Source organism: Siphateles boraxobius, unplaced genomic scaffold, assembly GCF_051911475.1.
Source record: "Siphateles boraxobius isolate OS27281-9 unplaced genomic scaffold, OSU_SipBor_1 19, whole genome shotgun sequence".
Lineage (NCBI taxonomy): Eukaryota > Metazoa > Chordata > Actinopteri > Cypriniformes > Leuciscidae > Siphateles > Siphateles boraxobius.
This window is the reverse complement of record NW_027508799.1, coordinates 26,228,272-26,252,249: the sequence shown is the minus strand read 5'-3', so window position 1 is coordinate 26,252,249 and position 23,978 is coordinate 26,228,272. Positions and strand designations below refer to the sequence as shown.

The following is a 23,978-nucleotide window of genomic DNA, read 5'->3' as shown; positions in this document are numbered from 1 at the left end:
TCCACATGACTGAAGGAAGGAAGTAAGGAGAAAACGTACACTAATAATTCATTAACCCAGTTAGATTCAAGGTTTCCTGTGCTTGCAACAAAGCTGCGGCCTTACACAAGCAAACATTTTCGGGTGAACAGAGAGGCAGGTCTGTGCAAAACCCCTGTAATCCCTCAAAGTCAGCACAGAGCTACAGTTAATGGCAGGCCACGAAGCAGGAAAGGATGCTTGCACATATACATACCCAAAGAAACCAGTGTGTTCAGTCTATATGGAGAGTGTAGTGTTTGTTCCAGGATTCGAGGAAGGTGTTTATGTGTTGGATGACTGTGGATCATGGAGTGTTTGGGTTGTACGGCTGCTGCCAGGGGATCTTTTGTTTGGTTTATTGCTTTCATAGAGCAGACTAATGGGGCCAGTGGGACAAGATATAGTATGACTTGCTCAGTGTGACACTTCGGTGGCAGGAAGTGAGGCGGACAGTCTTAATGTGAAAACAGACTTACGGATGAGGTTTACCTACATTCGGTGATTGAAGAGTTAATGTCTGGGCCAGAGACAAGACGTGACTTATTTCAATGTGATGTTTTGGAATTTCAGCTACAAAAGAAAGGCTTGTAACAGTTTGAGTAGTCATGCTACCTACCGAGAGTGCCTCGCTTGTTAATTTTTGCTCTATAAATGACAAAATTGTTTGACTTCCGGGTGGGAGACGATATGGGGTTAAAGCTGGTTTGAAACACTCCAGCTGCCAGGCCCCCCCAAAACCTCCATCCTCTGTTGAAAGCCCCCCTACCAGCGTCCCTCAGTCTAAACACACCTGACTTGTAAATATTCTTTATTGCATCGGTAACATAAACGCTCTCAGCGACAGGCCTGTTGGACGATTTTTTCCCACACTCTAAGACTAAGGCCAACCACTCTGTTCTCTAAACAACAGCACTCCAAAGAGGATGGCGAGGTTGACGTCACCTCTTCAGGCTTGGAGGACTTCCAGCATCTCACCAAGCACACCACCGCCTAGTCAACCCAAAGAGGACATAGAGGGTGTCTGGATTTCCTCCAATGTGGGAATCTGCTGCACCAAAGTTGTGTTTAAGATGAGCAAAAAGATGGTAGAATAGTAATTTTGCTTTATATGTAAATATAAAATAGCCAAAATGTTATTTTTGTCAGAACAAAACTGACGATCTCTATTTATTCCTACATTAACATTTAGTCACCCTCATGTGAGTAATCCTCAGGAACACTTTAGTCCTTTTTCTGAGCAGCTCTTTTCCATACAGTCAAAACATACAGTGACCAGGGGTTGTCAAGGACAAAAACAAGCCACCATACACACAACTAGTGTGTTATATTCACATCTTCAGAAGTCATATGATTGCTTTGACTGAGAAACATGTGTTCTTCAAATTATGTGTTCCTTACATATGTGTACAAAATCCACAACAACATATTATTCTTAATAATAATTCTTTAATCACACAGGTCAATATGAGTTAAATTCTGTCAAATCAAAGTGAATCAATCTCACAGAAGAAAAAAAAATCAACTCAGGACAAAAATAGGCACTGCAAGCAGGGAAACCAAAAAAAGCACCCTTAAAAGTCAGGCTACATTTGTGTTCAGACTAAACATTTGTCAACTGTTCCATTTTATTTCAAAGAATGCTTTGTTCTCCACTCTGTGCTTATTTTATTGCTCACAGGAGCACTTGCATAACATTTTCCTCAAACTTCTTGACCTCCCTGTAACACGTAACTTCAAAAACAACAGCACTTTGAGAGATTTGTTTCCAATCATTGGATATTGATTGAATATACAATGGGGTCAAAAGGTCAGAGACCACTATTGAAAATGCATTTTTCCATTACAAATTATATTATCAGAATAACTATTTAAGTTAAAATCTGAACTGAAAAATCACCATGAATATGAGGAAACCTATTTGATTTGTCATCCTTTTGCTTTAATGGCAGCGGCATTCAAGCTGCATGAACTCCACAAGTTTGTTTATAACCTGATCGTCATGTTCTCCAGCATGATTTGAGAATGATCCAAAGAGTATCTTGAGCTTCAGTGGAAGAAGTTGAATATAAATAAAAAACAAAGAACTAAAAGTCCAAGGTTTCCATTGTGGTCTCAGACCTTTGTACCCAATGTACCTTTATGTTCTTGGAAGCGATGTGAGCTCTTCAGATGACTCAATTCAAGTGAAGAAGTTGAGGTGCAAACACAAAGCCATTCTAATCTGTTATCTGGACACTGATATTGTTGCATATTGGGATCTTGAATGACCGTTCATTCAGAAGAATGTTACATGGTGCACTTGATTTGGAATTTATAGTACGGGTGTGAATTTGGAGTAGCTTGACATCCGTTTGATTTATTTCAAGTCCTATTAAAGTTCTTCACTCTTACTAGAAGATGGAGATTGACCTGCTCCCCCAGATGCTTCCACCTCCTTAGAGGCACTGTTTTTTGCCTGGAAATTGAGGGAGGCGGAGTTTATGCAGTAGCGTTTCTTTGTTGGTCGAGGTCCATCATCAAAGAGGTGGCCCAGGTGAGCACCACACTACAAAGAGAGAAAAAAAATTCAACAAGGTGCTTTCATAGCGGTGTAATTTTTTTTATTAACATTAATCTGGTTTTGTACCTGACTGCAGGTTGTCTCCACTCGGTGCATCCCGTAGGAGAAGTCGTCCGTTAATTTTATAGTGTCCTTATTGATCAAATCAAAAAAGGATGGCCATCCTGCAAAAGTACAACATTGAGGGTTAAGTGAATCTTCATGGGATCCACATGCCTATATAAACCTTCCATTCTGGTGTGTGTTTCCATCTCATGCAGTGCAACTTTAGTGTTTTGTCCCCTTCCTGGCCTGCCTTGATGTTGAAGCTCATTCTGGGTGAAATTCTCACATTTCCGTGCATTTCACTACTTTTGCAACAAAACACTATAATCGGTAACCTTAAAGGCATAATTCACACAAAAGTGATAAATCTATCATCATTGACTCACCCTCAAGTTGTTCCAAACCTGTATGAATTTCTTTCTTCTGCTGAGCACAAAAGAAGATATTTTGAAGAATGTCGGTAACCAAACAGTAGACGGTAGCCATTGACCTTTTTTTTTTTCCATACTATGGCCCATCAACTGTTTTGTTACCCATATTTTTAAAAATATCTTCTTTTGTGTTCAGAAGAAGAAAGAAACTCATACAGGTTTGGAACAACATGAGGGTGAGTAAATGATGACAGCATTTTTAGTTTTGGGTGAACTATACCTTTAATAAGGCATATTGCGTGAAGTTACTTCAAACACTTGATGGTGTCTGACAGTGAGGTTTTGAGCTGAAAATTGTTTAAAATGTCTTGAAATGAAAACATGTGAAATGTATGTGTTGACCGTCTCTTGACTGAGGTATTTGGTCAAAAAAACCTGACCGCTGGCCAAGAAAGCCCCGGAAGTAACAGTGAAAACGAGATTGGCCCTGGGACGCACAAGCACGCTCGCTTTTGACCCGTCAGTGAAAACACAGCTATTAATTTTGTTCAGGTGTAAAGCAGTAGCAAGTTTGTTATGATTATTTTGAAAAGAACAATGGAAAATTTAGGAAAAGCTTTGTCCTTTTGTTAGGAAAGAAACTTCCACTGAATGACAGCAAAATAAGTTTGAGGTTTGCAGATGCAAAATTCACCACTTTGATTCTTGGGTGTCTAGTTTCTGACAAAACCAGGGATCTTCCATCCAGCCTACTGCATGGTTGGACGGCATTTTAGTAGATCGGGAAGTGAAACAAACCTCAATGAAAATGGTCAGCGTTATCGGCAGAGTTACAGCGCTCTCACAATCCTGTTTCTTTTATCTGGAAAATGTCTACCCAGTAACAGGGGTGTAAATGGAAAGAATGGCTGCTCTGGCTCATGGGTGGTCCTGCTCATGGCTCTCTGGGAAGGTGGAACGTCTGGAGGAGAAGAACCTTGGGAGCTTACTACTACACAGCCCCTGCTGGCATATTTGTTTAGGTTTATGACAAAAACGCCATACAATCTTTAAAGTACTACCTCCTGATTACTGGTAGAGGGAAACACCTTAAGTTAAACACTGCAAAGCAAAATTAATAAGCTGTAAAAGACTACTTGCACTGTGGAGTATACCATATCCAATTATTTGTCAAAACATCAGAGATGAAGTGTGCAATTTCTGTACACCAAAATTAAAATATTGACTTTTTAAACATTCCAACCATCCTGACATAAATGCACAATATTTAAAGAATAATTAAATTACACAACCAATCAAAAGTTTGGGGTCAGTAAGATTTTTTTTAAGGCAATTAATTATTTTAATAAGCAAGGACACATTAAACTGATAAACAATTCTTTTGCACTTTCTATTCATCCAAAAATCCTGAAAAACACTGCATCACAGCACCGCATTTCTTAACATTCATAATAATCTTAGGACTCCAAAATTTTTAAAGGTAGTGTACAATGCAAATAATAAGTGTCAAAATATTATACAATTTTAAAAAGACCTAAATAAGACATTTCAATTTCTGTCCCCACATTTAATAACTCCAAAGATTTAATGCTATTTAAGACCTTCAAGAAGTTAATTTAAGACTTAAGGACCCGCAAATACACGCAAAGAATTGTTCGAGGGCCATTGTGGGAGATTTGACTTGATTCATGGCTTCATTCATACCCTTTATTCTAGCTTGCAACCCCAATTATTACCAAGCACATCTTGGTAACACTATCTGTGGGTCAGGCCCACTGCTGTGATATTACAGGTGTTGAGAAACAGCATTCTCATTCTATACTTTCCCTCCACAACCCCTCGGACACCCCTCAATCGCACTCTATACGGACCCCCCTCTCTCTCCTCCCTCTTAGGGAGGAGATGCTTGGCCACAACTACAAAGCCACGAAATTCCACTCAGACACAGGAAGCTCTAGAGGGAATATAGGAATCCTATGACTCAGACCAGGAGAATCCCGGCGGATCGTCGCAGAGCTGATCTAATGGAGCTTTATCGCCAGGGTGACCAGCCCAGTGAATGGAGCAGTGTAGAGGCGCTCTAACAAAACAGGAAATTGAGTCTATATGAGTCTAGGCAGCAGCGTTGCCAGCATGCAATGCAGACCGTTTGGCTCCCATCTCCAAGTCGAAGACAGAAAAGATTCAACTTGAGAGAAAATCCGATTTTTCAACGTGGGGTCCAGATGTTTCTCATTTCGGCCTGTTTTCTGTAGAGAGTTTGTGCATACACATATGCTTTGTTCGGAGAGCGAATTAAAATAACATGTGTAATGTTGCAGAAGTATGTGATTTGGAGGTCAGATCTGTAAGGGATCAACAAACCGTTGCTGAGATATATTATAATGGCATTGTACTGTATACACTCAGCGTCAACTCAACATTCATTTAGTCAGAGCTGATGAGAGTCTTTAAAGTTTAAAACAGAAAACAGTTAATACACATCTTAAACTCATAACAGAAAGTATATGCCATAAGCACTTCCAGGAAACCACATGATGAAATTCATAACAACTATGATCTGCATTTATTTTGTGCTTATTTGCCCAGCTGCATTAAAATCAAACTGATTATTAAACACTTTATTATTAGCCAGGCAAAACGATCAACAGATGCATTTTTGAAAGTTTAACTGTTGAAAATGCAACATTCATGGTGAAAGATGAGAGAAGCAATGCAAAAACAACCTTTTGTCATGTTTAGTCAAAGTTGACTTCGGCCAATGTCACATCTTTATCATTATCTATGTTTTAATGAATTAATTGTGATCATTTGTCATTTTTGTAATCCATTAACGGCATCAATAAAAAGAAAAACAAAACCTCTAACCTCTGTATACTTTTTCCCTGGGAGAATTAAATTAATTAAATTAGTCTCTAATTGTGAAGGAAGATTGATTGAAAATGTTTGATTAAAAACTATAGAACTCTTAAAGATTATGGATGACAGTGGCTGAATTTTTACAGTCAATATCAATAATCTCATTGGGAACAGATGCATTCATTAAAATATTTTGGATATTTTGTAAGATCTTTAAGTCATGGTGTTGTTTCCTGTAGGTGCTGTAACTCATATATAAAGGAGCATGTGAGGTTTCATGCCCCACAGCTACAGCCAATTAGGCAGCTGACTGGATTCACATTCACCCTTGCAATCAACCATAAAGGTCAAACTCTCCCTTATTGAGACGGACAAGAGAAGAATTAGGAGCAATAATCCCTTAAGAACCATACCTGACCCGGAGTCAAACTTCTTATCAGACCTGCAAGGACAGTAAAGCGTCACTAACAAAATAGAAAAAAATATTGCATAGCAAATAGCCACAAAAAAACCCTTTTGATTTCTAATGACAAAACGGATTATATACGGTCATGTTAAAGATGGGTCATTATGGATCATGGGTCATATATTACACTCACGTGAAAAGAGGAGCACCGCAAACGACACAGTGGTAGGTTCCTTCCTCTTTATTATCTGCATATGTTCCTGTGAAAGCACTAAGGATGACAAAACACAAACGGTGACACAAACAGACCTTTATACATGATCTACAATAAATGATAAATTACATTGCTCACACCTACTCGTTTCAAAGTTCATTTCAATGTCTCATGCTCTGTGTTTGTTTATGCAAAAGACCTGTAAATGTCAATTGACTGAGTGTTTCTAATCTAGATACGTTGAGGAGGATTTGTGGATGAACAGAGCAACAGGCCTCAGAATGTATCTTTCAGGATCCTTGCTTGCTTTCCTTTCACAGGCATTTTTCACATTCCTACTGCCAATGGGCCGATAAATACTTTCCCCACGTGTGTTTTACCACTGAGGGGTGAAGGAAAACGGGAAGTGTCCGTGTTTTCTCTTCTGCGCTACATCCTCCTTATACTCAACATCTATCTCATGGCCTTGATCTCATAGATCTTTTATCAGCCAATCATAAAGAACATTCAGTCCATTGATGTTTTACTGCCATGATCAACTACAACAAAGTGCTTTAAGTAGAAAAAGAGGTAAATTCAAGGGAAAGACAAATCCAATATTTATTTTGCAACTGTTTGGACACAACCGCTTGTTCTATAATATTTTCCACCATTTAGAATATATTATAAGTATTTAAAGACCCCTATGGTGAAAATTAAGGTTGTAATGCTTATAATATCGTATAGGTGTTTTTAATATGCTTTAAAAACCGTCTCCGTTTCCGACCATCACAAACAAGTAACCAATCCCGTCAAAGTACGGGGCAGGGCTTTTCCTCTCATTGAGCACAAGAATACCTTTAAGAAGGGACAGGAAAAATCGGGTACATACAGTAATATATTGGTCGAATCAGTGGGTGAAATTATTGACCGCAGGGGGATTTTAAGTTAATGACAAACTAATTCAGTCTGAAAGTGTATTTGGGGGTTTTTAGTTATGGTTGGTCACCCACCTCTCTGTGCCCTTCTCCTGAGTAACATGGTACTGCATGGGGGTCAATCGCTTCCTCAGCTCCTCCTCGGGGAACGTTTTGGGCCATGTCTTCTTACTCCGGCACGTTCCTACAGGAGAAACAAGAGAGGTGAGACAGACATAAGTGTTCGTAATCACCAAAATAAAATGTCAAAGTGCTAAACCTTCATTATTATTCAAAACAAAACAACTATCACTCTAATCTAGGTTCCTATGTGACTTCTTCCAAACAGGAGTCAGCACTTTTGTCTGTTCACTTTGGTCGCAAGTTATTTGGGTTGGCCGATAACAGAGGATGACTACTTTAATTCCTGACTTGACTCTGTGACAGACACACAATACAAACGCTCCGTCAGTGAAGTGCTACAGCCAAAGTATTACGCCAAGGCAAATCCGATTTTCCCTGCATAACATACGCAGTGAGTTATGACATTCTAGATGAGTGCTCATGCTGGCGTTCAAACAGAAGGCAGCGATCTCGAGGTTTACAACAATGCTGACCTCTAGAGGTCAACCTGAGGAGTGAATAAATGTCACAACACAAATGTCAAACTCTAGTCTAACTCGCGTCAAACTCCACTCCTGGAGGGGCACTGTCCTGCAGAGTTTAGCTCCAACCAGATCCAAAACACCTGCCTGGAAGTTTCTAGTAATCCCTAAGACCTTGATTAGCTGGTTCAGGTGTGTTTGATTAGGGTTGAAGCTAAACTCTGCTGGACAGTGGACCTCCAGAAACTGAGTTTGACACCCGTGCTCTAATTGATCAAACAGTGATACAACTTCCATTGAATACAAACTTTAAAACATCAGCCTGGAGAAAAAAATCAGATATGTTGCAGCCCGAAATATCCATTCTGGCAACCGTACGGTCCTCAGAAGGCAAGCGCTGCAGCCATGTTTTTAAAGGGGGCCAGATGTCCATCTGCACACCATTTATTCACCAGGACACGCAGCGGTTTTAAATTACGTACAAATCTACTGCAATTTCCCATTACAGAGTGCTTTCTCCCTCCTTTCCACCTTTTTTCCAGCTAATAACGATTTTTTCACTCGTGTTCCTGTGGGGTCGTCCTGCTCCTGTATTGTTCGGCCAGTTTTACGGCTTATGTTCTGGTGAGAGCGGGACTCCCTTCATTTAGACTAGGTGGAGAATTCCTCTCGACAAGATTGAAACCATGTGAATGGAGGAAATAATGGGGTCTTTAAAGGTCCCTCTGGTGAATGGGCTCCATTGATGGGCCCTGCTCTGTCCAGCGAGTACAAAGTTACTTCTGACAAACATGGGGAACAGGGGAGGAGAGCGCAAAAAGGAGGGGGGTCGCCTCCCTGCAGGACTCTCCTGTATTCCTCTCGACTCTGTGAGAGGGGTCTTCTGGATCCTATTAGTGAGACAGAGAGAGAGAATTCCTAGTTTTTTGTGTATGGAGGACTCGGAACACTATTTATACTGTGAGAGAGAGGGAGGGGGAAAGAAGTGTTTTATTTCTTGGTTTGTCTAGAAAAGCCTCTAAGGAGGCATTTAAAGAAATTCAGGAATTTGGTCTGTGTCACCCCCTGCAAATGATTTAGTTTTGGTGCACCGAGAGGTCACGCTACAAATCAGCACGTTGTTCCAACATCCCTCCGCTATAACCTCGAGTGAAAGTTATTTCCTAATTGGAAGCAAGATTTGTTTTTAGCACAGGCCTTTTGCTTGTGCCAAACATATCACGTCTTCCCCCAGACTTTCTTCACGCTTTTTCGTAGCTATTCTCAACTCATCGCTTTCAAACTTTTTGATAGTGCTTGCAAGGCAGCGCTGTATTGATTCCTCAAACATTCTGGTAAGTTTTTTGTGTTGTTTTAAATGCTTAACTCAGGCCTGATTCGGACTGCACGCATAAGCAGTATGTAGGCAAAGCATAAGTGCAACAGCAGGCACGAGTTGCACTCTCATGTTACCAGTGTTTCTGCATAATAGCACTGAAATGTCTCTATACAGGTAACGAAGATTTCTAATTGACATGGGAAGAGGCTCATTTTAAATTAAAACTAACCTGCATAAATCCAACAAATTAATCCAATCCTAACCTCAAAAAAGAAATAATTATCTTTAAAGTTTTGTAGCACAGACTTAAGTTTGGTATTTTTTTTTAAGACGACACTTGGCAGATTATTGCTGAAGTCAAAAAAAGTGAAAAGTTATAGAAATGTATTATGAAAAATGCACAGAAATTTTATTTTAAAATGTTTATATGAAAAATATTTTCCAAAGCATGTTTTACTCTAAAGCTGCTAGAAAATCAAAGCCATAAATCTAGAAAAGGTGTGTTCCAAATTTGAGGATGATATCTCGAAAAATTTGCTTTCAGTAAGATTTTGATTGGGTGCAGTACCAAACGTTTCCACTAGATGAAATTTGTTTCCCATTTATTTCCAATGCGGCCATTTTTGTTCATATAGCAAGTGGCAAAAGCTTTACCAAGCTTTGTACCATTTTGTGTAATAAAGTAATAAAAATATAAAAGACCAAAACGTAAACATTTTCTATCAAGAAATGACCAAAGAGCACCAGAGGGTTAACTGACACTGAGAGAATATTCATCATTCAAAATGTACCTGACAGTGATGACTTCATAATATTTGCATACTGAATCGCAACTGTTCTTCCTTGGAACTATTCAATCATATAACCGTGTGTTACTTATCATTCAGAAAAAGCTGCATTTCATTTAGCCTATATACACAACCAACTAAAAAAAAACTAAACCTGTCTAAAATGTGACTATTCATTTTTTGCTACCTTGCAAGCACTGTTATTTCTATCAGGTAATGCAAATCCAGTTACATTTTATTATTTTGACACAGAAACGTCCAATAATCAAAATTAATCTACTGATAAATCTTGATGAAACTATAAAGTTTTAACCTGTAACAATGATTATTTTACAAAATGCAATTAGATACAACTAATGGCCTCAGAAGACAGCCTGTTTCTGTGTTTCATCTAGATTCCTAAAATGGAAAATAAAAATACAAATTCAATCATTAGTAGAAATTAAGTTATATGTTGAAGCATGCAGGCTTAAAAGAAGGTAAAACAGTGAGTTAGGCATTATTCCATGAGCAACTGAAGATCTAAACAGAGAAAAAGAGCAAAGCAAAATGTGACATTTCAGGGCAAGGGGTTCATCAAATGTAGAAAAACCAACTCAAGCATCAGTGGGAATCTGATTTCTGGCAGCCTACTATTTTGAAATGAAAACAAAAGAACTATCTATACACTTCCATGCATTTACGCAGAGACTGTCAATGTGAAGGAAACATTAGCCACAGATAAAGCTCACCGTCACGCTGCCTTTAGATAAATCCAGAAGTTGGTTTCTCCACATGTGACCTTATCATCAACCAAACACGCACCCCTTGCCGAACGCTCTCACACGCGTGTGCAGACACAAAAGCATCAAGGAAGCAAAGCGCACTGCACACACAAACACACACATCATCCAGGTGACCTGAGGGGAGCCCGCAGGCCTTGAGTTTTACAGGTTGGCCTTGGCTGACCAGATGCAGTAGATTGAACCCGGACATGGTTGCTGCCGATGCTGCTGGGAGAACAGAAACAGTGGCCTGCTAAAACACCCTCCTACCACTCAGGCTAAAAAATCATAAAGACAAACATAGGCAAGGAGGGAGAGGAAGGAGAAAAAAAAAAGATAACATAGGTCAACACAGATGTCAGTTACAGAGATGGACAATTAGAGCGGCCAATCATGGGACGGCTGACACTTCTCATGCCGGGAAAGACTGATTAACGTCACTGTGTAAAGAGAGAGAGGTGAACAGGCACGATAAAGAAGTTAAAGAAGATAATATTCACAATGAAACCTTGTGACATATTTACTTGCATATATGAGAGTTAAACAAGGTATAATATTGAAAAGCTTCAAATATAATAGGGACGTTTTGATTTTTTATTTCGATAAAGGCTTTTTAATATTATACCTCACAGTGTCTTGTAAAATGTTTAACCAATGACTTTGAAACAGTTTCTTGTTGCCATTTATATATATGCAGAACCATTTTGCATAGAAAACTGATATAAAAGCTGCTAAGGCCCGGCGGTTTCTATGGGCGGCTTAAGCTTATCGGCGGTTTCTATGGCTGTAGCACGTCAGTTGTGTGTCTATGAGCCAAAAAGACAAAACTAAACCTCAATTTAATTTACACTAATACACATCTGCAACTTCACTAATATACTTTCAACCGTACTACACAGAGTACGCTTTTGCCGTAAAACAATGCACGGCAAAACAATCTAGTCTGTTTCTCAGTTAATTAAACTTGCCTAATAGACACATCGCACATTATAGAACGATTGGTCACAGTACCTAGCGCAGTGGGCGGAGTCAGTGTTAGGAGCGGCCCTGCGGATATACGGGAGCGCCTGCATTGGAGCAGGGCCATGGATGCGCACGGGGCCATGCATCGGAGAAGACGGGCAGCCATCCTGGCCTACGGCAAACTCAAGCGCACGCTGTGGATAGAGCTTTGAGGAAGAGAGCGAGAAGGTTTTTAAGACCTTCTCCAAACTTCTTGTATAGATAAAGACCTATGAAAAATGTAACTAAAACTGCTGGAGGCCAAAGATTGTGTGAAACTACAGCTGAACTACAGCAGCAATAACAGACAAAGCCACAGAGCGCTGCTGAGCGTGAGGGTGAAGCTGCGGTTTATAAGGAATGAGGTCCATCTAGTGGTTGTGCAGGTGTGTGAGGAAAATCTTTTTATCAACTGCAACAAATAGGGAAGAGAAGAGCATAAATGAAAAATGATTATTATATTATGATTTATTTATTTTTCCATTTAGAAAATATTCTTATAGTGGAGCAAAACATACTTGGAAAAATATAACACCAAAAAAGCTTTTCTCAGAACTTACCAATTCTTCTCTACTATACATATTTTTACTAAAAGAACAATAGTGAGATATTTACTTGAAAAGTGCATTTTTGCTTTTTGACTTAAAAATAAATGCAACTTGGTTTGATTTTTTTTTTTTTTTACTAAATTGCTGCTCTGTAGACATTTTTTTTCTATTGTACAAATACTTTTAAGGGCCTAGTATTAAATTTCTAATACATTTGTTTCCTTATATGTAGCAATTGGTGTTAAAGAGGACACTAATCAAAATAAGTAAGACCAACATTATTATTCTTTAAATGCAACAGCATTCCGACATTTGTTGGTACTCTCAGTGACTCTTCACCCAGGGCTGGTCTGTCTGGAAGGAGTGGTTTTAACACATGCACAGATACAGACACAAGCAAGGCCACATTTTAAAAATAGCAAGCACTCACTTGCAGAGAGGACTACAAATAGAACTCGATTGCAGATCTGCAGAATCAAACCATAGGTCTGTGATTGTCTCAATGTTTACATATTTTGCATTCCAGAAAGTTCTTTAAAAATCTTAACAACTGATTCAGTGCTTGTGTATTTTATTAATTAATTATTTTAATTTTGTATGTGTATGTTTAATTTTGTATGTGTAAAGCTGTACTGTTTAATGAACCACTACAGTTTGTAAATACACTTAAGGAAAGCCATATCTAATTTAATTAATTTGTGTAAAGCCGAACTGGAACTAGAGTGACTCGTTAAACAAATGTTATTTTTGACAATTGCTTCTGATCACTATCAATCAACTGCCCTTATCAATTGAACTATAAAATTAGCAGGCAAAAAGACATGCATTTGAAGCCAGAAATAATAAGTGCTCTGAGTATCAATGCGGTTTATAAAAACAGCATGCTTGATACTTGTGGTAGAGTCATAACTAGGCCTATATATAGTAGTAGTGCTACGAATGTGATTGGAAATATTTTAAAAGCAGATCAGAGCTGTATAATGAATGGCTGCTATTTAGGCCTAAAACAACTGGTTTTGATAGTTGAAGGGCCATTGCAAAATGGTTAGTCTAAAGTGAATGCTGGCAAATGAAACTGCATTAGGAATGTATGAATATCTCAAGCATGGGAAACTTTTGGCAAATGATCTGTGCGTTTTGTTTGGCAACAGTCAAATTGACTGAGGTAATAAGGTTGTTTTGTTACCGACACAGTGAATGATATTTAGCATATTGAATAGGACATTTAACTCAATGCAGAGAGGAACTAGAAGCACCTGCCAATTACCTGACTCACAAACCCAAACATTCAATTCAATCTATATTATTACATTAAACGTCCACCGGATGACTTATCATCCTAACAGGCTTCTGGAAGTTCATTAGATAGGTGCCAATATTAAATAAACATGACATAAAATATTAATGTCTTTGAATTGAGTGGCTTATAAAAAACTACCATAGTCTAGGCTACTTGAAATTGGAGTGTCATGTTAATACCATAGTGTTTGTATCATAGTAGTGCCACTGTACTTTTTTGAAAGGGTGTGGTTTACATAAAATGTTACATAATAATGCCTCGCTACAATGACATCACGTGTGGGAGGATACATAGTATATTGTATACAAAGTGTAACTGATATGCCTCTCACAGAAGACCAAATTCCCTGTGGCTATTTAGGTAATATTTTGCCATATTCAAATATAGGCATAAAAACTAATAAGCAGATAGAACGAACGAATAGGCTACGTCTATGCGATATATTTCAACTGCGTCAATTTGATAAAATGACAGTGAAGTATAACGGTGTTGTGTTACATGTTCAACACGTAGTCGTAGGAACCCTGTTGCCTGCATTAAAGTCACTTAAAAGTGCATAATACAGAATATAAATAAGTAGTTACACGTACCAGACAGCAGAAACAACGTTAAAACCGAGCAGGACAGCAGACTAGAGAGTGAAGGGGGGCCGCTGTGAGAGAAGCGCATTTGTCAAACAGCGACACGACCGTGTACTTCTTAGGTAATGACAAGTGCATTCTGGGAAATTCCTCCCGCTGGGCAGACGACATGGAGGCAGACGAGCTCCAAATATGAGCAATGCGTAATTTGCGCGCATAGTTATTCGGCGCGAAGCAGTTTCTGAGCTTAGCAACTTAATTACGTCAATAAGCAGTGCCAAAATGGGTTACTGTTAATTTGATTATCTGAATAATAATCATGTTGTAATGAAAGTATTCTGCTATGCATATCATCAGATCACTCAATCAACATCCTACTTCTTCCATCAGGTCTGAGATCAGCCGAGCCAACTACAAATATTTAGTAGGCCTATTAGTGAAATGCGAAAAGCTCACTCTAGATCAGTGGATTCGGATAACTTTATATTATTTTATCAAAAGTGTATACTAAGATGTAGCGTCAAATAATTTAAAACAGTGTGGGAAGTGTGTAAAGCCATTAGTTAACTATAGGCTAATTTATTAGTAATCCTACTGTTCATTTTCCATGTAGAGGACATGGTCAAAGACTATAATATAATAAAAGTGTTCGCTTGGTCATAAAAAAAACTTTATTCCATTGAATGTTAAGGAATATATTTAGGATTCTATAGTTATTTCACTTTTTTTATACTAGATACTGTTGTCTACATATATGTACTCTTTTTCAGTTCAAGAATCCTTGGGGATGGGTTAGAAACTGGGAATGATGCAGAAAATTAAACAAAAAAACTATTTAAAGTGAATATTATGTTGAGAGCTGGGTGGATTTTGAACAGCCTCCACTGTTCCCAAGACTAGAAAATGAATTAAAATTGATGGTGTTGTGAAATGTCCATTTTTGCATCTGAAAGAGATGAGATATGAATTAAGAACAAGATTTTATATATAAATATTTACTAACATATATTAATTTTCAGACCATAATCCGTCACTCACAAAACAATATCCATTGACTTTATGAATGATCTCTGAGATTATAAACATCGTATTGTCTTAAGACTCACCTATGTACCTGGAGTGGGCAATTACAGACACCTTTAAAGAAACGTTTTCAATCATTAAAAGATTGCCTTTATCTAAAAAAGCCATCACCAAGACTCTATAGTCATTTTGAGAAAGCACAAGTTAAAATGTGCTCACACAGAATATATAATGAAATTCAACAAGGAACTGAACATTAGTAATAAACAAGTACATTTTATTTACCTCATATCAACCCGAACTGCATCTAAACAAAAGCTGATAAATCGTTCTGTGATCCAAAATAGACATGACCGCAGCATGACATGCTCGGTTTATGAATGTGTCCCGATACAAATTAGAATCAGATCACCGAATTAGGCTGCGACTGTAGCACAAGTGTGTTCACGAAAGTCGGAAAACAACTTCCATCAAAAAGGTCTCTTTTGGAAATTTAGAAGGGTCAGATTAAAACAACAGGGTGGCATTTCAAATTTGCCAAGTGACGGGTGGGGGGGGGGGGGGGGGGGGTGAATCCATCTGCACCAATTAATAATGGAAAAAGCATAACTTTTAAAATAAACAAAAACAACAGTAAATAATTATATACTTGAATATAATCAGGCTGTGACAATTAAGACTAGTGTTCAGAAACATGGCATCGAAGGGGAACAATTGTTCATTTCTGTCACAAAGCCATGTAGACCCTCCACATGACACGTCTCTGAAAGCAGCAGTGTAGTTAATCTGTTGGCAAGAAACAAACGAGAGCTTATGACGATTTCGAATTCCATAAAGATGATTTCAACCACCACCATTCAATGAGATATTTACAGCACCCCTTTCTAGAGTGTGTGCATGCCGTTCTTGGACTAAAAACTACAAAAATAAGTCAAAAATAATAAAGGGAATACATCAGCTAAAACATCATCAGGGAAATAAACATCCACAATATATGATACAATTCAAAGCTTAAATATAGGCATACTTTAACCAGCACATGCAGCTATGTATAGCCCAACACAGCTCCTTGGAATAAAAGAGGGGAGTTAGTTACGTAAAAAATAAGCAGAGGCCGGAAAACTTTCATTCTTGTTGTAAGATTTAAAGTTGGAAGCCATTTTTGTCATTGAATCCATAAAGACGGTATATCAAAAACAAAGAAGATACATAAGAGAAACAGAAATTTGTGTCCACTTGCACCAGATATGGGAAGGACAGAGGATTGTGTCGTCCACCTCTCCTAAAAGTTCTCACCGGACCGAGCAACTCTCTCTGCACCGGTTTCACGCCAGTGTGTACATCTCCCTAGCTTTCCTTGATACCGAAGGACAGGGAAAAAACAAAAACAAACAAAAAAAAAAAAACACAGCAGCTCACAGGCTTAAACACCATTGCTTGCATATGGCTGACAAAACTGATTGGGCGTCCCAGTTCGCCCAACAGTAAAAGCTCCTGAACGCGGGTTCTCTCTGGTAAGGAGGACGCAGGAGGAATGAGCCTCGTATATAGAGAAAGAGAGAGCAGAGAGGATGGTGGTGGCCGTTAGCACGTCCCTCAAGAGAAACCCAGTGAGCTGGACGTGCTGGACCGCTGGTTCAGACGAGACATGCTGTTCATGCTGGAGCTGGAGGGCTTGAGGGGCGTGTTACTTCCCAGGGCTTGTGGGAAACGCTGGTGGTAGCGATCCAGACGTAGGTACTTAACCGTCACCAGCTTACCTGTAGCAAATAGGTGACAGGTTGAAACACACTGAAAACTGCAGTGGCTCGGATAAGTCTATAATAAATACGACATTTATTTACCATCAAACCAGGAGCCATGAAGCGCTTTGAAGGCTTTCCCAGAATGCTCTGCTGAAAGGCACTTCACATAAACGCAGCCCTAGACAGGAAGATCATATAGCAAATCAACCCATTAGTTAAATGGTTCTAGGAATATTGCTTATTAATATTGAAATTATAAGGCAGCAACATGCTCTATTAGAATCAATATTTAGTTTATTCTCATTTTCAAATTAGTTAACAATAATAACACGGATTATAAATTATTTTACCCAATATTTGTGTTCTCTTCCAAAGTTCCCTTAGTAGGCAGCAGGCAACTAATTAGCTTTTGGACAAAAGCTTATAAATTCAGGCTGTACATTTTGTAACGACCCACACAGGCTCAGGATACTCACCTCTCTTGAGTTTTTGTCAACAGCTATGTGAACGATTCCATCGTTATCACTGCATTTCTCCAAAATGGCTTCTTGAATGGCGAGGTGCCAGTTTTCCCCCACTTCCCTGTTTAAAAGGGAAATACAGAGTAGTGAGATTATTTTTCTAAAAGAAAACAAACTATTATAACAGCCAAGCCTATATAATCTTGTGTAAGTAAATACATTTAACTTCGCTAGCCTGCTAGAACAACAAATTCAATGTGAGGTTGTGTGTTAAATTCCTTGGGAAACTTACATTACAGGATCAAACATGTTGCGAATCTTCAAGCATGGCGTTAAGCTGTTTGGTGGTGAATTTCTTCGGTCCAACGGAAATGCTTAAGAACAAAACATGCCATGAAGTCCATGTACATACTCTATACGTCCAAAAGAATTTGGACACTACACATGGATGCGTGTGTTGAACAATTAACATCAAAAACATCCAAGTTTGTCCAACAAACAAGTCAATCAGAAGGAGGTATCCACATACTTATGGCCGTGTATGAATCTGAAAACTAATATGGCACAATGGTTGGACTTAAAATGCTGATGGTTGATTGCACACAAAGTAAGAGTTACCTTGGCCTTGCCACACTTTGGAGGGCATGCTGGACATCTTATCAGGCGACATTGAGGGCTGAATCCACCGCCACACCACGGAGTCCGCCCCTCCAATCCTCTGCTTTTCTGTCCGGATGCGAGACTCGTTAGCTGAGAGGAACGCAACAGCTCTGTCCCACACTTTCTTCATCTTCTTTCTGACAGAACACCACAAACATACTATTAAGGACTGTTGTTGTGAAAAGAGGGCGTTTGATGCAAGAACGCAACCCAAATGAAAACACAATTCGTTCATCAACAATGGAATACCTGTCCTGAGGCTGGACAAGAGTGTCACGGATGTGAGGGATGGACAAGTATGCCTGCAAGTCCTTATTCTCCTGAGAGGCCTCATTGTGGTTCCTCATTACATCTGTAAAAACACAAAGCACATGCATTAAGATGCATTGTGTGACTTCTAGTTAAAATTTAGCTTATAGTGATGAGGCAGTCTTACCGATGATTCTCTCCACCATGTCATACATTTGTCTCGTTTCCTCCTCTTCTCTGCGCCATCTGTATTTCATGTAATACACCAAACCCAAAACAATACCAATGCCTAAAGAGAAATAGTGTAAAGGAGAACATTTGTGAAATTATGCTTTTACAAAAAAGAACAACAACAAATTGTAAAAAAAAACAGGAGATGCGCACCTGCGAGGACGAGGAGAACTCTCTGGGTCACAGTGAAGAAGGCGCGTCTGAAGCGGCAGGAGAAAGACATGCGGGGGTGGAGGGACTCCAGCCGTGAGATTTCCGATACGTACTCTATGGGTTGAGCAGGGTCGGCACCAATCAACCTGCCCAGAAAACAGCACACGCCCAGTGAACACAGGAAAATACAGCAAGAGATACTAAATATATGAAAGCTACACCTTGTTAACGGATAGATAGAGAGGCAGATAAATACATATAGAGAGATAGACCGACACAGACTGATATACAGACAGGCCAACCGGAAGACAGGCTGACCGAAAGAAAAATAGTACACCGAGAGATACTAAAGGTAAGAATGTTGCACCTTGTTAACATATGAAAGGCCGATAGACAGACAGACAGGCTGATAGACAGGAAGGCCTACCGACATACAGACAGACAGAAACATATGGAAGGTTATCAGTTACCTTATTCCGACAACATCTTTGGTTTTCATGATCCATTCTAAAGACGTTTCAATCAAGTTTTCATATGCTTCATTTTGGAGCTTGAAAGAGAAAGACACTTTATTATATTTTGCAATTTAACATTGACAGAGCAACAATTTCCCAAATTATACAATTAAATGTGACAAAAGGTCCGTGCCAATTACATAAACCACTTTATTTGACTTAAATGATTATAAAATATAGCATCAAACCCTTCAAAAAGCAAAACAAACCTTGAGGTACGTGGAGGCGTCACTAAAAGAGACGCTTCTGTTTAAAGGATTTTTAAAGTCTCCACAATCATGCTCTCCTGCAGGGCAATCAAAATGAAAAATCAATTCCAATCCATACAATGTTTAGATGTTAAAAAATGAGCTGTAACTGTATGCTCACCCGCAACATTGGCCAGGTGCTCATGTAGAGACCAGAGAAGGTTAATGATGAGGTCTCGGTCTTTGACATCCTGTTGAATCAAACCATCTTCTTGGTGAATAAAAAAGGGAAATTACTTGACGAAAAGTTTAACACAGGTGAGAAGACAGATACTTACATACTGCTTATCGAACTCTGGTCCAAATGGGTGCTGCATAACTGAAAAAAAAGAAAAGAAAAGTAAGATGACAGACGGCATTACTCAGCATTAGCAAAAATCTTTCACAGTCCAGTTATATTATAGTATTATGACTGGACGACGTTTCCCAATCGTGCCGAGGACAGTCAGAGGGAGTGACCATAGAGGGCTGCTCATCGTCTCGCACTTGAGGGTGTGACTACGAGCGAGAGCCTCTTGTCGTCTTGCACTTGAGTCATTGTCTGAACATTGCGTTTCTGTCCTCGCTCTGGCCTGGGCCCAGATTTAGCAAAGCAACTGCCCTTCCCTGCATGTCTCAATCATAGACCACATTCGTCTGGTATAAAACGTGAGCCGTCTGAAGTCGCAAACAATTTAATATACCAACCTCTAAGATGAAGACATACACCGAATAAACAACAGCTTTTAAGATTCTTGCCCAAGTTTGACCTAGATTTCAGGCAAAGATATGTTTAAGGACCCATTTAGCTGGTCCCGTGGTTGAGCTACAGCTGTGAGTGGCTTACCATGGTAAAACCACTGAAATACATGGCCTTACGTGGTTCATTTATATAATTGCAGAATCAGCAAATAAAGGATATTATCTCTTTTATAAAACATTACAGATAAATCATAATATCCCATACTTGACATTCCAGTTGTTTTTTGAAACTTAACTATTCAGAAATGGATACCAGCATACTATATAAAAAAAAAACATACTATGCAACGATGCATGTTGTTTCAAACAATACTATGCTACACTGTTGTCAAATGACCTTGTTACATTGCAGTTTTAGTTCACACAGTAGCATAAAGTTATCAATGCAGTAACAAAAGTCTAATATTTTTGTTCAAAAAGTGTATTAAAACATCTTACATCAGTCGGATAGTCAGGATGTTAAAAGTCGTGGAAAATGACAAAGTCGTATACTGAAAGATCAAGTTAAGCACACTCCAAGCGTCCTCTGAGAGACAGACAATTAGGCCGCTTTAGCTTGTCTGTGACCTAGATGTCTGCAGCACGCTCTCCATTCAAAGCTCCTCTCCCTGAGAGTCCGGCCATGCCACAAATATACATAGTAATTCATCAGTCGCCTTCCTCTCAAGAGTCGTCTCTGCCTCCAGAGCACTTTACTCTGATGGTACTCAAGCTATTTAAACTGAGTGGCTTTGAATGCACATCCAAGAACAGACTTTCTCTCATCTGGGAAAATGTATCAAAAGATTAATGCTGGCTATCACATTATGATTATGAATTATGACAACATGTCAAAACGTGGGGACAACCAGACTAGCCATGATTATTCTCAAAAAAACAGACATTCAGAGGGTTCCCACACTTTTCAAAAGTGATTATCCCTAACTTTCCATCACGTTTCTAGTCATTTATAATTTCTCGATAAGGATTTTTTACAAATAATTAAATTTATTTAAAATAATTAAGTAAAGTAACCATTTAAAATAGTTTTAGCAACAAATTTTTAAAATAACTTAAAATCTGCCTAATGAATTAATCATTAACATCCATCTGAAGATCAAAGATAGTTTTAGTCTACAAAAAAGCAAAATTTCACCAAATAACTTGTTTAGTGCAGGGCATAATTAGAAAACTTAATTAATTGATATGTAATCATTCATATTAACTATCTAAATTTATCACAACCTCACTTTTAGTAAGAGAATGTAGGCGAGAACTGGAAAAACATCAAGACACCAAACAATCACAAATATGTTGAGAGATATGGAGCGCTGAGATGTTGGGAGTATTTGATCAAAAGTTTGTCTTGCAAATATCGTGTTGCAGCATTTAAGTTGAAGGTGCGATCATCTGCCTGAAATCCACCAGGGCCGGAACAGTCATTTCTGACATCTCACACATATTTCTAATGCAAATACCTCTCTCTGTCCCATAAAGCACCAGTGGGAAGTGCATTTCCTGTCTGAGGAGGTGCAAATAGTCTGGGGTGATAACTGATGTGTGAATTGGGCACATTTGACTCATGGAGTTGACGAAACAGTTAGAAAAAAAAGTTGAGGAACATTCTAAATCGTTAAATGTGTAATTTCTTAAAACAAAATTTTAAATAAACATTTTTACCACATATACCAGATGCTTAACCACACACAATCTTATAAGGGAAGGAACACTAGTGCAACTACCACTAATATTAATGAAAATGACGAATATGATGGCTCACAGACTAACTGTTACTGAAACTAAAATACATCTGTTATTCTTCATCACACCAATACCTTAGCATTCTTAATAGTGTGAGTACCATACAAATAGTATTGGTATTACAGCCCAAAACATTCACTGCACCATTGTATTGCCAAGCATGTTTTTTACACTCCATGGTATCCATCATGGTATTCTTGGGAACTGGGTGGAAGTAATACATTCATAGAATGTTTTTTACACTGCAATCATTCAGTAGCATCGGATACCAATTTACCATGGTCATTTCATGTTTTGTGGACAAGTAAATAGTTGACTAGGTTTTAAAAGACATGCCACCTTCATTACTTCATACTCACTGACTACATCCCCCACTGAGGTGCTGGAGCCCCTCATCCGCAGGTACATGAGGCCCAGCAGCACGAAGAACAGGCAGGCGGCAGTCAAGAGGAACATGGACAGGTAGTGAGCGCTGAAGCCGCCGGTGGCGGACACCTCCTCCCGTTTGAACTGCTGCAGGAGCTCGTCCTCCGGGACCGTGGTGTGCTGCTTGGGCTTGGTTGCTGAGGCATGGCTGTAGGAGTGGTTGGACCCGGTGTGATTCGAGTGGTTCGCTCGGTATGTCGCGGTGTAGGAGGGAAAGCGCGGTCTGAGCCCGACACTAAACCGGCTGTTGCTAACACTGCTGCAGGCGGATTCGCCGTCTCCGTTGTCGAGGTGGTTCTTATTAAAAGAACCGGACGGGATGCCGCTGCGGTTGTCATCCGCGTCAGTCCCGGAGAGTTTCGGGTAGCTGCGGCTCACGTAGCTTCCGCTGAACTCCCTCGATTTCTTGCCATCGTCGTCCCTTCGTTCCCCGAGCATATCTAGGTTGAAGTCGGGAGTATCATGCGTCGTGTCCGAACTCCAGACGCTCCGGTACGGGAGAGAGGAGGCGGGTGGACTCTGTCTGAAAGTCAGACGACGTTCGTGGGGACGCTCACCCTCCTCTTCCTCCTCCTCGTCGGAATCGGAATAATCCCTGGCTAGATTAACGTTACTGCTGTTAGACTCGTAAAAAGCCTTATTCCCGTTCAAAGCCCGACTGTCTCTTTTCGTTTCTTCCAAAACGCTGGATTTACCCCGGTCGGCCCACCACGGAGACCCAGAAATGCCTTTCCTGTCCACGGATAACCCGAGGGAGGCGGCAGCGGGTGTTCCCGCAGGCCTGATGGTTGGTGTCTGCTGCGCGGATCCACGGTCTCTCCTACTGCCGCTGTGATTCGGGCCTCCTTTCTTCTGCGGCACCTCCGCGTCCGACTCGTCCGAGCTGAAGCCCAGCACGAACTTTCCGGCTCTGCGCTTTTCGCTCCGGCTGGAGCTCAGGCGCGTGACGTCACTGCCCGGTGGCCTGGCGCTGAATCCCGAAGCTCGCGCGGCGGCGTTGCTATTACAAGCGCTGCTGCCGTTGTTGTTGATACTCCCGGTGCTACTGCGCCCTTTCCCGCTCCGGGAGCCCCGAGGCTGTGGCTGCTCCTCCCGCAGCTTTTTCAGTTTCTTCAAGTACACGGGCCGCGTGCTCTCCGTCACCGGGCCAGGGGTGAAGCCGAGCCGTTTTAATTCAGACACAAGCTCCTCATCCGTTAACTGTGCAGACGCCATCTTTGCACGAAAAAACGCACACAGCGAGACACGGCGGAAGTGACGTAGAAGTAAGCGGACAGACGGCCAGCCTGAAAGGAACGAAATCAAGGAAACTTTTTTGTTTTTTATTATTAAATTAACATTATACAACACTATGAATGACAATTAAGAATAAACGGCGGAAAACCGGCGGTTATCAAGTGGAATACACAAAGCAGACATAAATCAAAATAAAGTATATCAATATTTTACAAAATATATAGGCCTATTTTGAAAATATAACCATATGTAGGCCTACAAAAAACAAATAT

The 23,978-nt window shown here is 39.8% G+C and overlaps 2 protein-coding genes across 8 annotated transcripts; both read right to left on the bottom strand.

Annotated features, from left to right (window-relative positions):
* Positions 1-1,450: 1,450 nt before the first annotated feature.
* msrb3 (methionine sulfoxide reductase B3) lies at positions 1,451-14,441 on the bottom strand. Of its 7 annotated transcripts, none has more exons than XM_077234577.1 (8): positions 14,288-14,394; positions 11,859-12,016; positions 10,983-11,075; positions 7,469-7,577; positions 6,456-6,533; positions 6,270-6,298; positions 2,648-2,745; positions 1,451-2,566 (listed from the first exon to the last, which is right to left on the bottom strand). In XM_077234577.1, exons 2-8 carry the CDS (start codon positions 11,974-11,976, stop codon positions 2,393-2,395), a joined length of 699 nt encoding a protein of 232 aa, XP_077090692.1. In that variant the 5' UTR covers positions 11,977-12,016; positions 14,288-14,394; the 3' UTR covers positions 1,451-2,392. The 7 variants fall into 7 exon arrangements, with proteins under 7 accessions (XP_077090692.1, XP_077090693.1, XP_077090696.1 ...); XM_077234578.1 differs by having other exon boundaries at positions 10,983-11,072; XM_077234581.1 differs by lacking the exon at positions 10,983-11,075 and having other exon boundaries at positions 14,288-14,419.
* A 1,116-nt stretch (positions 14,442-15,557) lies between these two features.
* On the bottom strand, positions 15,558-23,730 carry lemd3 (LEM domain containing 3). The gene is made up of 13 exons (XM_077234576.1): positions 22,404-23,730; positions 19,842-19,882; positions 19,685-19,754; positions 19,525-19,601; positions 19,271-19,350; positions 18,801-18,946; positions 18,604-18,705; positions 18,417-18,519; positions 18,126-18,304; positions 17,800-17,881; positions 17,523-17,628; positions 17,146-17,224; positions 15,558-17,061 (listed from the first exon to the last, which is right to left on the bottom strand). The coding sequence occupies exons 1-13, from the start codon at positions 23,683-23,685 to the stop codon at positions 16,898-16,900; spliced, it is 2,511 nt and encodes an 836-aa protein (XP_077090691.1). The 5' UTR covers positions 23,686-23,730; the 3' UTR covers positions 15,558-16,897.
* Positions 23,731-23,978: the final 248 nt, after the last annotated feature.

Excerpts from the sequence above, each read along its gene's own strand:
- lemd3 (XM_077234576.1), bottom strand. The coding sequence starts at position 23,685 with ATGGCGTCTGCACAGTTAACGGATGAGGAGCTTGTGTCTGAATTAAAA. Across the intron at positions 18,947-19,270 it reads AAAGATGTTGTCGGAATAAG|GTTGATTGGTGCCGACCCTG; the intron begins GTAACTGATAAC and ends TTTTCTGGGCAG. Across the intron at positions 18,520-18,603 it reads CATGGTGGAGAGAATCATCG|ATGTAATGAGGAACCACAAT; the intron begins GTAAGACTGCCT and ends GTGTTTTTACAG.
- msrb3 (XM_077234577.1), bottom strand. The coding sequence starts at position 11,976 with ATGGCTGCCCGTCTTCTCCGATGCATGGCCCCGTGCGCATCCATGGCC. Across the intron at positions 6,534-7,468 it reads CAGGAGAAGGGCACAGAGAG|TGCTTTCACAGGAACATATG; the intron begins GTGGGTGACCAA and ends TGTCATCCTTAG. Across the intron at positions 2,567-2,647 it reads TGGAGACAACCTGCAGTCAG|TGTGGTGCTCACCTGGGCCA; the intron begins GTACAAAACCAG and ends CTCTCTTTGTAG.